This window comes from Canis aureus, chromosome X (genome assembly GCF_053574225.1).
Source record: "Canis aureus isolate CA01 chromosome X, VMU_Caureus_v.1.0, whole genome shotgun sequence".
Taxonomy (NCBI): domain Eukaryota; kingdom Metazoa; phylum Chordata; class Mammalia; order Carnivora; family Canidae; genus Canis; species Canis aureus.
Window position 1 is genome coordinate 6,653,627 of NC_135649.1, and position 12,917 is coordinate 6,666,543.

Here is a 12,917-nt window from a genome sequence, read left to right on the forward strand (position 1 = left end):
ACTCCGATGGGAAAGAGCCTGGTTGTGGGAAAAATCTGAATTGTTCATGCAATAATTGTTGATGCCCATAATACAAATTTTTTAAAAAGAAAAGCCTAACTTTGATCTGTGTGTTTCTTTCATGGACATGTCATATAGGTAATTTTAGTAATAGAATATAATGATGTCAAATTGTTTTCACAAATTCATGTGAGAATATTTTCCATAATAACTTTGATGATAATCCCACAATCAGACACTCCCACAGGATCTAGACTCTAGAGCAGGAATTGGCAAACTTTTCCCATAAAGGGCCAGATACGAAATATTTTAAGCCTTGGGGGGGGCATACAGTCTCTGTCATAACTACTCAACTTTGCCGCTGTAGTGTGATAGCAGCCATAGCTAATACGTTAAATGAACCAGTGTGGCTGGATTCCAAGAAAGCTTGAGTTATAGATGCTGAAATTTGAATTTCATATCACTTACGTTATTTCGTATCATTCACAGTAACTCATAATGCTCATAACTATTCACATTCTTTTTCTCTTGAAAACCCTGACCATTTAAAAATCTAACAGCCCATGGGCTATAGTTTGCCAGCCTCTGTCTGGAGTTTGATTACCTCCATGGAGCCTTCACTGAACTTCCCTTGAGGACACTATTAGCTCCACTCCTGTTTAGCAAGGAGTACTCCCTTCCTTGTGAGTTTTTCCATGCTCTATGAGAAAACATGGCATTTTCAGTTTGGGATGGATAAGTAAACTTCACTAAGTTGGGAATTTTCAACCGTGTCTGTTTTTGTAAGTTTGTAGAATTACTATTTGACCTGAAAAATCCACTGGGATTATATGGTACACACAGACACCCGTGGAGCACGTGCATGCATGCACACACACACACACGCACACAGTGCAGAAGGGGAAACGAGACTCAGGAGAACTTGAGCAGGACCACCTAGCTAGCAATTGGCAGGGCCAGGATTCAAGCAGCCAGGTCTATAGCTCCCAAGGCAATGAAGATGGCACCCTTTAGGCTGCTCAAGCTCTATCATGAATGTATGAAATGGATGCTTCCTGAGAGGGTGGGGTCACCTGGTTCTGGTGCAAGCCCTGAGGAAGGAGGGATCACCCAGGTACGTGTACTGTACACAGCCACATTTTGGAAAATGGAATTTGAACTGAGGCAACTGTAAATCTGTGTGATAAACACATCGCCACAACACCTGAGTCTAAAGGGCTGGTCTCCTGATTCTTTTAGCTGGGGGATTTGGAGCACATTACCTTACTCTGTGCCTCAGTTTCCTCCTCTGTGAATTTTGGAGAGTCGAAATACCAATCTCTGGGTTGCAATGAGGATTGAATTATTTACTAGGTATTATGTGCTTAGAATGAGGTGAAGCACGTCGCAGCCTTATGTTGTTGATGTCATTACTGTTATTGAAAATGTACTTCTCTTTTAAACCAACATTTTGGCAGGAGCCAAGTGAAACAAAAGAGTGGGTGTGTATCCATGCTGGTTTCACCATTTTATCCTAGTCACCTCTACCTTTATCATGTGGTGATGGGAGCACAGATAATTAGCAGAAAATGCAAATCGTGCCTGATTCCAAATTGTGCACTAACTACAAAAGCCCATTTAAACAACTGGTTCTATTGTATACACTTGTAAATGTCAAAATTGCAACTTGCGCAAATTATCTCCAGAATTGGAGAACACAGCTGAAAACACTGCAATTGCTGTACCAGTGTTGGATTCAACGCCTGAAACGGCTGGATTGATCCCTTGGCTGGGATGCTAGGGAGAGGACACGAAGCCCAGAGCGGCCTAAGGAGGGACGGACAGGGGGCATATGGAAAGGAATGACACACACACCGGATATTGGACAGAGAGGGTTGTTGCTCTTACTCCTGACCCCTTTCATTTTTTTTTAAACATTTTTTATTTATTTATGACAGATACAGAGAGAGAGAGAGAGAGGCAGAGACACAGGCAGAGGGAGAAGCAGGCTCCATGCACCGGGAGCCCGATGTGGGGTTCGATCCCGGGTCTCCAGGATCACGCCCTGGGCCAAAGGCAGGCGCCAAACCGCTGCGCCACCCAGGGATCCCTCCTGACCCCTTTCAAAGGTAGAAGGGGATAATTAAACACAGTTTAGGCCAATGTTATTGCTCAACTCATGACCCTAAATGCTGAAGGATGACTGGGTTTCTCCTTCTGCAAATAGTCTAAACTCCTTGCTGGCACTCAAGGTTTTTTACAGAGATGCACTTATTTGCCTGGGGTTCGTATCTCTCTCTACTTCCCATCACTCAAACTGTGAACCAGCCACTCGAGACCACACTGGTATGGATCATGCCATGATCCCTCATCTCCTTGTACCTTTACCCATCCTGTTCCTCTGCGTGGAGTGCTCTTCTCTTAGGCCATTCTCCACCTGTCAAAGCTGTAAGCATCCTACAAATGCTGCCACCTCTCTGAGCACTTCCTCAACACCCAGGGACTGCTAGATACTTCTCTGAACCTTTCATTCTCTACAAAGACACTTTCTACACTGTTTTGTCAATTAGCTGATAACAAGTAGAGGGTTTCTTTCATCCCTAACTTTAAGTCTGTTGTATGACCTCAGAAAATGATTTCTGAATAAATGAGTGGATGGATGAATGGATGGTTAATTGGATGGAAGGAAGGAAGGGAGAAAGACACTTTTTAAAAATATGTGTTATTACAATAGCCATGGTTATTTAGGCATTCGAAAAACTGATGGTGAGAAACACTTCTTACTGGGAGCAGGTGAGGAAAAAAAATAAACACTGGACGATAGAAGTGTAGAAGTTCTATCAGTGTGATGTGATGGCGTGTAAAGATCTGTGTGCTTGTGAGCAAGGACTGGAAGGTGATACACAAAATTGAAAATCGACCTATTGGAGTGAAGAGTATAGTTTTTTTTAATTAAAAATTATTGAAAATTGTTGTTACATCACCTAATTGGGCTTCCTAAGGGATGATCTCACTCTTCTGACTCATCAATTCTGGGCACAGTGACTTAGACAGGGGCAGTGCTCTAGGTAGTACAATACACATGCCAGTGTCTGTGTGTATATATGATCTTAAAGCCTCTTCTTCAGTAAAAATGAGATTTACGTTATTAACATCCCAAGGGGCAAGAGGAAGTCTAGACTTTTTTAAAGATTGTATTTACTTATTTATTTTAGAGAGAGAGCATGAGCAGGGAGAAGGGTGGGGTGGGGGAGAGAGAGGGAGAAAGAATCTCAAGCAGATTCCACACTGAGCATGGAGCTCAATGCAGGGCTCGATCTCACAACCCTGAGATCAGGACCTGAGCCGAAACCAACAGTCGGATGCTTAACCGACTGCACCATCCAGGCGCCCCAAGGAAGTCTAGATTTTATGGCACTAGAACACCAAGGCCATTTTTATTTTTAAGACTCCAACTGGAAGACTGATACATCTGAAACAAGATAAAGGAAAATGGAGGAAGGAAGAGAATTGACCTGTCCTGGGGTAGAAAGTGTGTTCTTCTCAGAGTTTCCAGAAGTATGCATGGCAGTGAGAGGAGCAGGCCAGGAATGGGTCATCTCCTGGTAAAGAAAAACAAAGCAACTTTATTTTGGGGTACTCCAAAAACCAAACACTTCCTTGGCACTACATATAGCAGGACTCCTTATAAATACTTACTTAGGTGGTTTAATTATTTTCAGAGGAACTTAAATTCATCAGCTCCATCCCCCTGCCTCTGTCCTGGTGCTTGAAGCCTATCTATGGCACAAAGGATCACCCAACATCCACTTGCACACTGCCAGTGACAGGAGCTAGCTCCCTAATGCTTGAAGCAGCCTGTCCCATGTTGAGACAACCTGATCACACTATTCCTACTGATGGTGAACTAAATGCCTGTCTCTCAGGAGCTTCTACCTATGGATTGTACTTTGGAACCATACAGAATACATCTCTTCCTTCACATGACAAGCCTTCGGCTGTTGGAAGACAGCAATTCCTGTCCCCTGGTGCTGCTTTTTCTCTAGTCTGAGACATCTGTAGCTTGTTCATTCATCATTGGGAGACTTCAACTTTCCTTCTAATGCTTGAGTTCTGCATTCTGTCAACTGTCTGATTGCCTGGGGCTCATCTAACTCATGGCATCCTGTTTCGGGTGTGATATGCCAGCTCAGAGAAGGGCAGCACGGTCACTACCTTCATTCCGGAGACTCTGATACTCATTTCTCTTGGCGACAAGATGGGGAGCATGCTGTTGATTCTTCCATACACAGAAAAGGCCACTGAAGAGAATTCATTCTCATTCATCGAGAAGGTTTCTACGAGATTGGTAACACTGTTCCGCCCAGCCATCCGCACAGCCTTTCTGAGTTCAGGTCTCAAAGCAGGAGAAACTCCTTATCAGCAGGGCCACCTTCTCGATGCCTTCAAACACTTGGCGTGAAAAGAGTTGCTGTTCAAATCTTGCTCGATTCTGAGGGCTCATGGCCAACATGCTTTCCCCCGAATAGTAAGGGTAATCAAATCACAGGCTCCACGTCCCAGCACCAGAGTGACGAAGTTTGTAAAGCAAGAGGGTGCCAGCGTGTGTTGTATTCATCAGACATTTTTGGTGTATAAACACTCAACAGCAAAATCAATGCAGTCATGGGGGAAAAAAGAAGGAGAGCTTTGGGGAGGAGTGGAGAGGATCAAAGTTTATGAAAGGCCTTTTTTTTTTTTAATGAGTCAGTTACATAATACTTTCCCCCAATCTTTATGGGTAACGTAATTAGTCATTTCAAAGGTAATATTAATAAGAACACTCAGGTAGCATGAAAACTTTTTCCCCCTTCTATAATTACCCAGTTCAAAAAGAGCCTTTGATGTATGAAGAGCTGTAATGCAAGGAGATACTTCACAGATTCATTCACAGTGCAACGCTGAAGCAGAATTTGTAAGTATGATTCAGACAAGGGCTGACACAGATTGGATCCTACCTAGCACTATTTACAAGGAGGCGCTAAGGACATTAAATATGCATACAAGATTTAGAGGGGATGCTTAACCTACTTAAGAGAGAGACTATTTTCAAGTGTTTTCGAGTTGTGCATTTATATGCAGTTGATAACGTTTGTGACAAACGCTCCTTACGCATTCATCCAGACTGGCCCAAAGTAACTCGACGTGACAACAGTTTAAAGCTGAATTCCAATTACTGGGTAGTTCCTTTTCAAGTTTGGGTGTCTTCTTTTTTCTGACCGAGGCTGGTCTTCTCCACAATTTGTCCCCATCTCAAACATACTGGTCCTCTCGTGGCTGAGCTAACCAAGGAGCTATAAGCCCCAGCGGTGGGAATCGAGAAGCACTGTCTCTTACCAGCACCTACAGAGTATGCCTCAATCGGCGAGAGGCTTGGTTACAACCCTTTTCACCATGGGCTTTAGAGGTGTGCCTCTGGATTTGTTGAAAGGTGTTTCAGACACCTGGAAGGATGAACTCCCTCTCAAACGTGTACCTTCTCCCCCAGGTCATCTGAATTGACTCTGTGGCAGAATGGGATTATCCTGAACTACCGTCAGAGTGCACCACTCTGCTGACCAATCCACGCAGAACTGCAACCCATTTTGCATTTTCAATTACAACTGATTCTCTATATTTGAAATGTGAAATTTCATGAAATGGCAAGCTGATTCCATGTTACCACCGATGCATTTGATTAGAGTAAGAAGACGCAGTTAAAAGGAATATAATTTCCTGAAAGGCTATCTTCAGGCAGGAACGTTGGAGAAAACTCTTTTGCTTCTCAAAATGAGCTAGACCTGTAAAGTGTGGAGAGCTCACAGCAGATTTTCCATTGTCATCCTTTTCATTCACACTTGAAGGATATTAATCTATTTTTATGTTCTTGCTATTCCCAAGATAAGAACACCCATGCACCCTTATCCCACTGTACTGTATTCATCAGGTAGGGATGAGCACAGTATTGCTCCGCAGTATTGCCAAGGCTTTTGCAACAGGCTCCAGTGCTGAGCACCCGTGCTTAACACCAAGTGTCATTCCTCCATTAACAACAAACTTCCCTCTCTCTCCCTCACACACACACACACACACACACATTTGCATGCATGCGTCCATGCATGTGATTGGTCTGAAATTCCTTCATCTCTGGGCTCCCTTAGTCCTCCCTGAGAGAGAAATAAAGCAGGGACTCATCTTCCCATTGGGTAGTGGTAAGTGAATGCTGGTGACCAGTTCCAAAGTTCACGTTCTTTCCACTACACCAGATAGGTTGACTGTTATTATAAAGTTGACTACCATAGTCAATGGAGAAAGGACTAGGTAAGTAATGATGTTTTATCTTTCAGCAATTGACAAAGAGTGAGTTTCACAAGAAACAGAGCATTCTATGTAATCTGTAACAACGGGATGGGTGCTTAAATTAATGTGAGCTGAAGACTTCAAAATCGAACACAGAAAAATCAGAAAAAGCCCAATTTTCCCTATCCTTCAAAGATTTGATTGATCAACTGCTTGATTTACAGCACGAGCAGGGGGGAGGCACAAAGGGAGAGGGATACAGGGAGAGAGACTCTCAAGCAGACTCCATGTTGAGTGCAGAGCCCTAAGCACAGCTCTGAGATCATGATTTGAGCCAAAACCAAGAGTCAGATGCTCAAATGACTGAGCCACCCAGTCGCCCCTGTTTTAGTAAGATTTATTTATTTACTTGAGAGGGATGTGTGGATGGGGCGGAGGGAGAGAATCTGAAGCAGACTCCCCACTGAGCACAGAGTCCAACAGGGGGCTCGATCCCACAACCCTGAGATCATGACCTGAGCCAAAATCAAGAGTCAGACACTCAGCCAACTGAGCCACCCAGGTGCCCCAGATAATGACCAATTTTCCACCAGGGATTACTTCTCCAGCATATTAACCATATTATGGTTCACGGAGAGGATTCTAATGAATCCCAAACAACTTGTGCATAGAATCACTTTGCTGGGTGTGCCACTGGCTAAGGAGCAGAAGATGGTCTGGATTCCAGATTCTCCTAATTTCAAATGCATCCCGTACTCACCCAACACAAAGCTCCCTGTCTGGCTGTTCTTTGTAGTAACTAGGATGTGGTCTCAAGCCTTGTTTTACTCAACTCTGCATCTCCAGAGTCTAGTATATAGTAACTGGTTAATCTGAGATATTCTTATTAGTGTCTGAAGTTTGTGTGTTTGAATTAATAATAATAATTATTAAGATTCACCAAGTGCTTACAGTGCTAGGCACTCAGTTCCCATACTCAGCATTCGTGTACTACAAACTAAAGAGGCAAGGGTTACTCATACTCCTTTGGAGACACGAGGAGGTCAAGGGGCATGGCCAAGGTCACCCAATTAGTAAATGGCTGGGTCTGTTTGGTGGATGCCCTGTATTTTGTTCTACTAACTTCTAAAGTGCCAGTCACCGGGATCTAGAAAGGATAAAAAGGATAAAAAGTCAAAATCCTTCCTCCCCAAGAAGAACTCACTCTGCTTGATGTGCTCACCACCTCAAGAGGGAAATGTGCCAAGGCATCAGAAGGAATCCATTGTGTGAGGCTTTTGAGAAAGGGTTCATATTGAAAGCAAGAGGAGCTATGTGTGTGCATGTATGTGTGTGTGTCTGCATGTGTATTCTTTTCAGAGGCTAACACTCTATGTGGCACACAGTAGGTGTTCAAGCAGTGTATGTTTAGGTTCTATAGCGTAACATAAATATTAAGGTCCCTACCTCAAAGAGTTAAGTGAAGAAGTGATTATTTTTTCAAATAACCATCCTAATGAATACAATGGCAATATCTCACATATTTCATTGTTGTTGCTAGAGTACTAAAGCTCCCCTAAAGACTCCTGGACTGAGAGTAAGGAGAGCTTAATTCACGTCTCCATTTGGCCGAAAGCTACCCGAGTGACCCCAGTCAAGTCACTTGCCCTCTCTGAGCCTCTGTTTTCCTACGTACAGCATGTGGGCTTTGGCTGAGATGGCCTCTGGGGGTTCTCTCAGCTGTCAACACCGTTGACCTCTGCTGCCATGTCTCCAGGCCTGCCACAGGGGAAAGGGAGCTAATGCACAGGTGAGGGGTCCAGAAAGCACAGGGTCAAACACACCCAAAGCTTGTGGCCACCAGCCCTGCAAGCAGAGCCAAGGCACTGCCTGTATGAGCCTAGCAGGCAGGCAGCTCAGGCTCTGTCTGGAGCTCCAGATGAGAGGGGCTCTGTACACCTTCCCCTTCCCTCTCTTGAAATGCTAAGAATATAGGGGCACCTGGGTGACTCAGTTGGTTAAGTGTCTGCCTTCAGTCCAGGTTGTGATCCTGGAGTCCCAGGATGGAGCCCTACATCGAGACCCACATCGGGCTCCCTGCTCTGTGGGGAGTCTGCTTCTTTTTTGCCCTCTGCCCCTGCTGCTGCCCCACTTATGCTTTCTCTCTCTCTCTCTCTCTCTCTCTCAAATAAATAAATAAAATCTTAAGAAAAAAAAGAAATGCTAAGAATAAAATAACTGCCATTTTGGAAATACAAATTCTTGTGAGGAAGACTAACAATACATGGGAACAGCTGAGTGGTTTTAAAATACAAATATGATTGAATAGACAAAGAAGTCCACAAAAATCAGGTCTGAGTTTGTTTTCACTGAGACTTGGACTTAAATGACCTTGGACTCCAACTTCTATTGGGGGAGGGGATACTTTTTTTTTCTGTTTCTAGTTCCAGGAAGCATGATAGGAAAGTAAATATATACACTGTGCAGTCTGACATGCTGTCAGGGCCTAACAATACAGAAACATCAGCACCTTCCTTTGTCCAAAACTAACTACAACATGAAACTAGTGAGTCCAGTCCATGGGTCCCAAATATCCAAGTGAGGGGTGTTCACTAGAGTCAACTCTGCTTCTTTAGCCAAAGGACTCTCCCTTCTCCAGAGCAAAAGCACAAGTGTGTGCGGGTAGGGGTAGGGGACATGTTAATAACTCCTCAGAAAACCTAAGTTGCTTGAATACATGATTTAGAATCTTTCTATCCATGGGCCCTAATGGTTCTTCACAAGGCCAGAAACAGGGGAGTGAGGTGGAGTTAGGCATGAGGGTTGCCAGCCAATAAGGGTCAAGGGCTCTTGGGGTCCCCAGAAGGGCCGGCCTTGGGAATCAGGCCTCGGGGGAATAGCAACCAGGTCATTCCTGTCTTCAATCCGCGATCAGTTGCTCACTGGCCTGTAGGAGGCTCTGCTTCCCCCTGATAGGAAAGGGAAGCCAGGCAGGAGTATTAGCTCTGTTACCTGCAGCAGCAGTGGGGCTGGCTGTTCACTAGGAAATGGACCATGGGAGCTGAGCAGGCCTTGGGGTGGGTGCCTGCAGGGAGCTGAGCAGTCAGCTGGGAGCGGATCCACGAGCTGACTGTATGCAGTCCGCACAGGCTGCTATTCCCAGCGTGGCCCACCAGCATGCAGTCCCTGCAGAATCATGCACCTTCCTGCTTCTCTTGGCAGGCTCTCCTTCTGACAGGCCCCGGGAGGACAAGGGCAGGAAGATGGAACCCTTTGGCCAGGGTCATAAAAGTTCCCATGCGAAGAAGCAGGGCACATGGGAAGAGCTACTGGTCTCTCTCTCTTTCTCTCCCCCCACCCTGCCTGGACCCCTCCAGGAAAGACGTTGTGTTTCCCAGAATGTTTTGTCCTAAATATGCTCATATAAAAATAAGCTGCTTACTTAGGGTTCGAGGGCCTTTTTAACACTGGCCAGGCCACAATCTAGAACGTTGACAGCACTGGGGAAACAAGATCCTACTTGGAAGGCTGGGAAATGACCAGAGATCATCCTGGCGTCAGTAAGGCATCGAGCGAACCTCACAACTCCCTCAGCTGAGGGTGGAGATGCACAAGGTGCGTCATCACGCACTCAGGTAGATTTACAGTGCAGCCGAACAAACTTACACGAGTTGTGGAATCAACAAGTTCAACCTTGAAAGCCGCCTCCGGAGGCATTTCATACGGCTTGGCCACTTGTGCTCCTTCCTTGATCACCACTTTTAATGAGAATGCTGCCTTCCTCTTTATTGCGCTTTTTTGATAGCAAGACATCACTTTCAGAAGCACTATCTCATTTAACCGACAACTTATGAACATACAGAACATCTGCTTATCAAAATTGTAGGTGACAGTAAACGGCAAGGAATCAAAATTCAGAAAGAGCTTGCCAAACCCGGCCTGAAGCCAAGAAGATGAATTTTAGCAGAGGTAAATGGAAATCACAATGATGTTCTACAAACCAAGTGTCAAACCGCAGAATGAGAAAGCCCGCCTGACATAGCTGTATGTAATTCATGGGCTAAAACCCCGAGGATTTTAGTTTGGGGGATTTACCAGCCAAAAGAACCAATGCCAACACAGGTGATATTAGGGCAAGTCTGACGGCCACGGTGTGGAAGGCAGTAAGTAGATAATAGCACACAGTAGACTATCAGACTGCATCAGACTGCATCAGAACCAGGGCCACTGTGGATGGGCCCATGCTGGCAGGGGCATCGGAGGACTGCAATCTCTTACTAGGGACAGCCATGAGAACCAGAAGAGCCTGGAAAGCTCATCACATGGATATTCCCTTTAAAAGGGAATATTTAGTCTACAGCAGAGGGAGAGAGGGAAGATCTGACAGGTGCCTGCAAGTACCCTAAGGGCTCTCATATGAAAGAGATTTGGGACCTGTTCTATAGACCAAGAGGTGAGGGCTTGCCCTATGGGTAGAAGTTATCAGGAGACCAATTTTAGCTCAAACTATAAAAGATTTTCCATTCATATGAGCTTTCCAATCATGGAGCTGATGGCTCTAGAAGGCAATGGGGGCCCATCTCTAAAGGCAGGAGATTTAAAGGGATTCCTAAAGAGGCGGGGCAAAGAGGTTAAGGACCAATGATCTTATGATCATATTCTTCATCTTGATGAAGTCAAGGATATTTATGAGGCAAACTGAATCTGAGACAGCAGGGCTGTCATCTGCTTTTTTTCTTTTTTTTTTTGACATGACATACAAACATGGATGGCGACATTGGCTAAGGAGATTCATCATTCTCCCAGGGACGGTGGGGGAGGAGTACCAGGGAGGGCCTGCTACCTCACAGTGAAAGCCAACAGCCTCATTTGTCTGATCATTCGCTCAGCTCTTGGAAAGTCCAACAACAGTGGAACCATAGACTTTCCTGGGCTGGATCACTAACACTCCTGCCAAGCCTCTCTAGTGGTCAAAATGCTGTTCCACGAAATTGAATGAATATTCTTCTCTTTGGAACAGTCTTAAGACAGTCTCCTGAGAGTGTATCTCCAATTTCTATGCAAGTGCTCGTAGGGAAGAGGTATAAAATTAACTGTCCTGTTAAACATAACTTCCTAATAATGGTCCAACACAAAATGCAATCCACCAAGAAAAAAAAGGCTAATGTTTTTTTTTTATATTTTTTTCAATTTTTATTTATTTATGATAGTCACAGAGAGAGAGAGAGAGAGGCAGAGACACAGGCCGAGGGAGAAGCAGGCTCCATGCACCGGGAGCCTGACGTGGGATTCGATCCCGGGTCTCCAGGATCGCGCCCTGGGCCAAAGGCAGGAGCCAAACCGCTGCGCCACCCAGGGATCCCAAGGCTAATGTTTTTTAAAAAAGTTTCTAACACTAAGTTATGATTTCACTGACATGGTATAAAAATCCTGTCACTATTTCTTTCTTCAAATAAATAATTGACTGCTTTATTCAAAACTCTTCAGTGCCAGCAGTTGTTCCAGGGACTCTGAAAATTTTCTTCATCAGCCCCAGGGCTGTACATGCAAAAGGTCCAGCTCACACTGGCTGCCGTCATCCTGGCACCCCCACCCCCAACAAGGATTCTACTTTAAAAGGCCTAATTCTAATTTGCAGTTGGGGAGCTCAGTGATCAGTGATCCTATGGCTTCACCATGTGTTCATTCAGGCAATGAGTCCATCTTCTAGCCATTGCCAGATGCAATGAATTCCATTTCATTCGCTAAACATAACAGGGATGTGTATAGCCATGGGAAGTTACTTGTCAGATGCTCTGCACTCAGAATCCACAAAGAAACCTCTCTAAGGGCAGCAATAGGTAGGCAGACCAGCATGGTGAAATATTGGGCTGAATTCAACCAGACCCATGGAGTTCTGCATGTGTTTCCAGCAGGGGAACCCTGAGGCTGCAGCTCACCTAATTAATGGGGTTGAACACCCCCATAGATGATGGCCTTGTAAATTTGGTTCCTTGTCAGGACATCTGTCTCCATTGGTCAAAGCAACCAGTACAGAAGACTGGCCACACCAGTAGGAAATGCTGCTAGGTTGATTTCAATCAAAATTGCTTTCCTGGGTAAAGGCAAAATTAGCACGAGTTCAAGAGTAAGAAATGTAAAAAAAATGGCCATTGAGAAATATTTTTGCTCTGTGGTCCAGCCCAAGCATCAGAGGATTCTGAGGTTTCTTGAAGGCCATCTCTTCCCTTTCTAACTCAGGAACTTGTTTTCTTCATCCAGAAACTAATTTTGACACTATTACTTTTTTTCAAAAGTGATTTTTTAAGCTTCACTGTTGAGTTTGTGTTTCAAATTATTTTGCCATCGACTGCATCCAAATGACCATCACTTAAAACATAATATAATGGTGTGGCCCTTGTTTTTTGTTTCAGAGCAACTTTGCTGGATGAAATGACACACCATATCCTCACAGCACGAAAGAATTTTTTAGGGTTAATCTCCAATTTGCTCCCTTAGCTTCAGGTCAGCCAAAGCAATTTGATAAAATTAACACACCTTCATTGGATGCTCCCCCAGCACCATCTTTAATGATCTACATTCAGTTTCATTCATCTAAAAAAAATTATTGTCTACTCTTTGCAAGGTATCTAAGAGCCAGG

At 44.5% G+C, this 12,917-nt stretch overlaps 1 protein-coding gene across 6 annotated transcripts in view; it reads right to left on the reverse strand.

Annotated features, from left to right (window-relative positions):
• The window catches only part of AFF2 (ALF transcription elongation factor 2), a 471,048-nt gene that overhangs the window by 154,282 nt on the left and 303,849 nt on the right, over positions 1-12,917 (reverse strand). For 3 of the 6 annotated variants that reach the window (XM_077888756.1, XM_077888753.1, XM_077888752.1), the window contains one exon: positions 3,495-3,581. The exons of the other annotated variants lie outside the window; for them this stretch is intronic. In XM_077888756.1, coding sequence (XP_077744882.1) covers positions 3,495-3,581 — 87 coding nt within the window. The remainder of the gene's footprint in view (positions 1-3,494; positions 3,582-12,917) is intronic. 6 annotated transcript variants of the gene reach the window in all.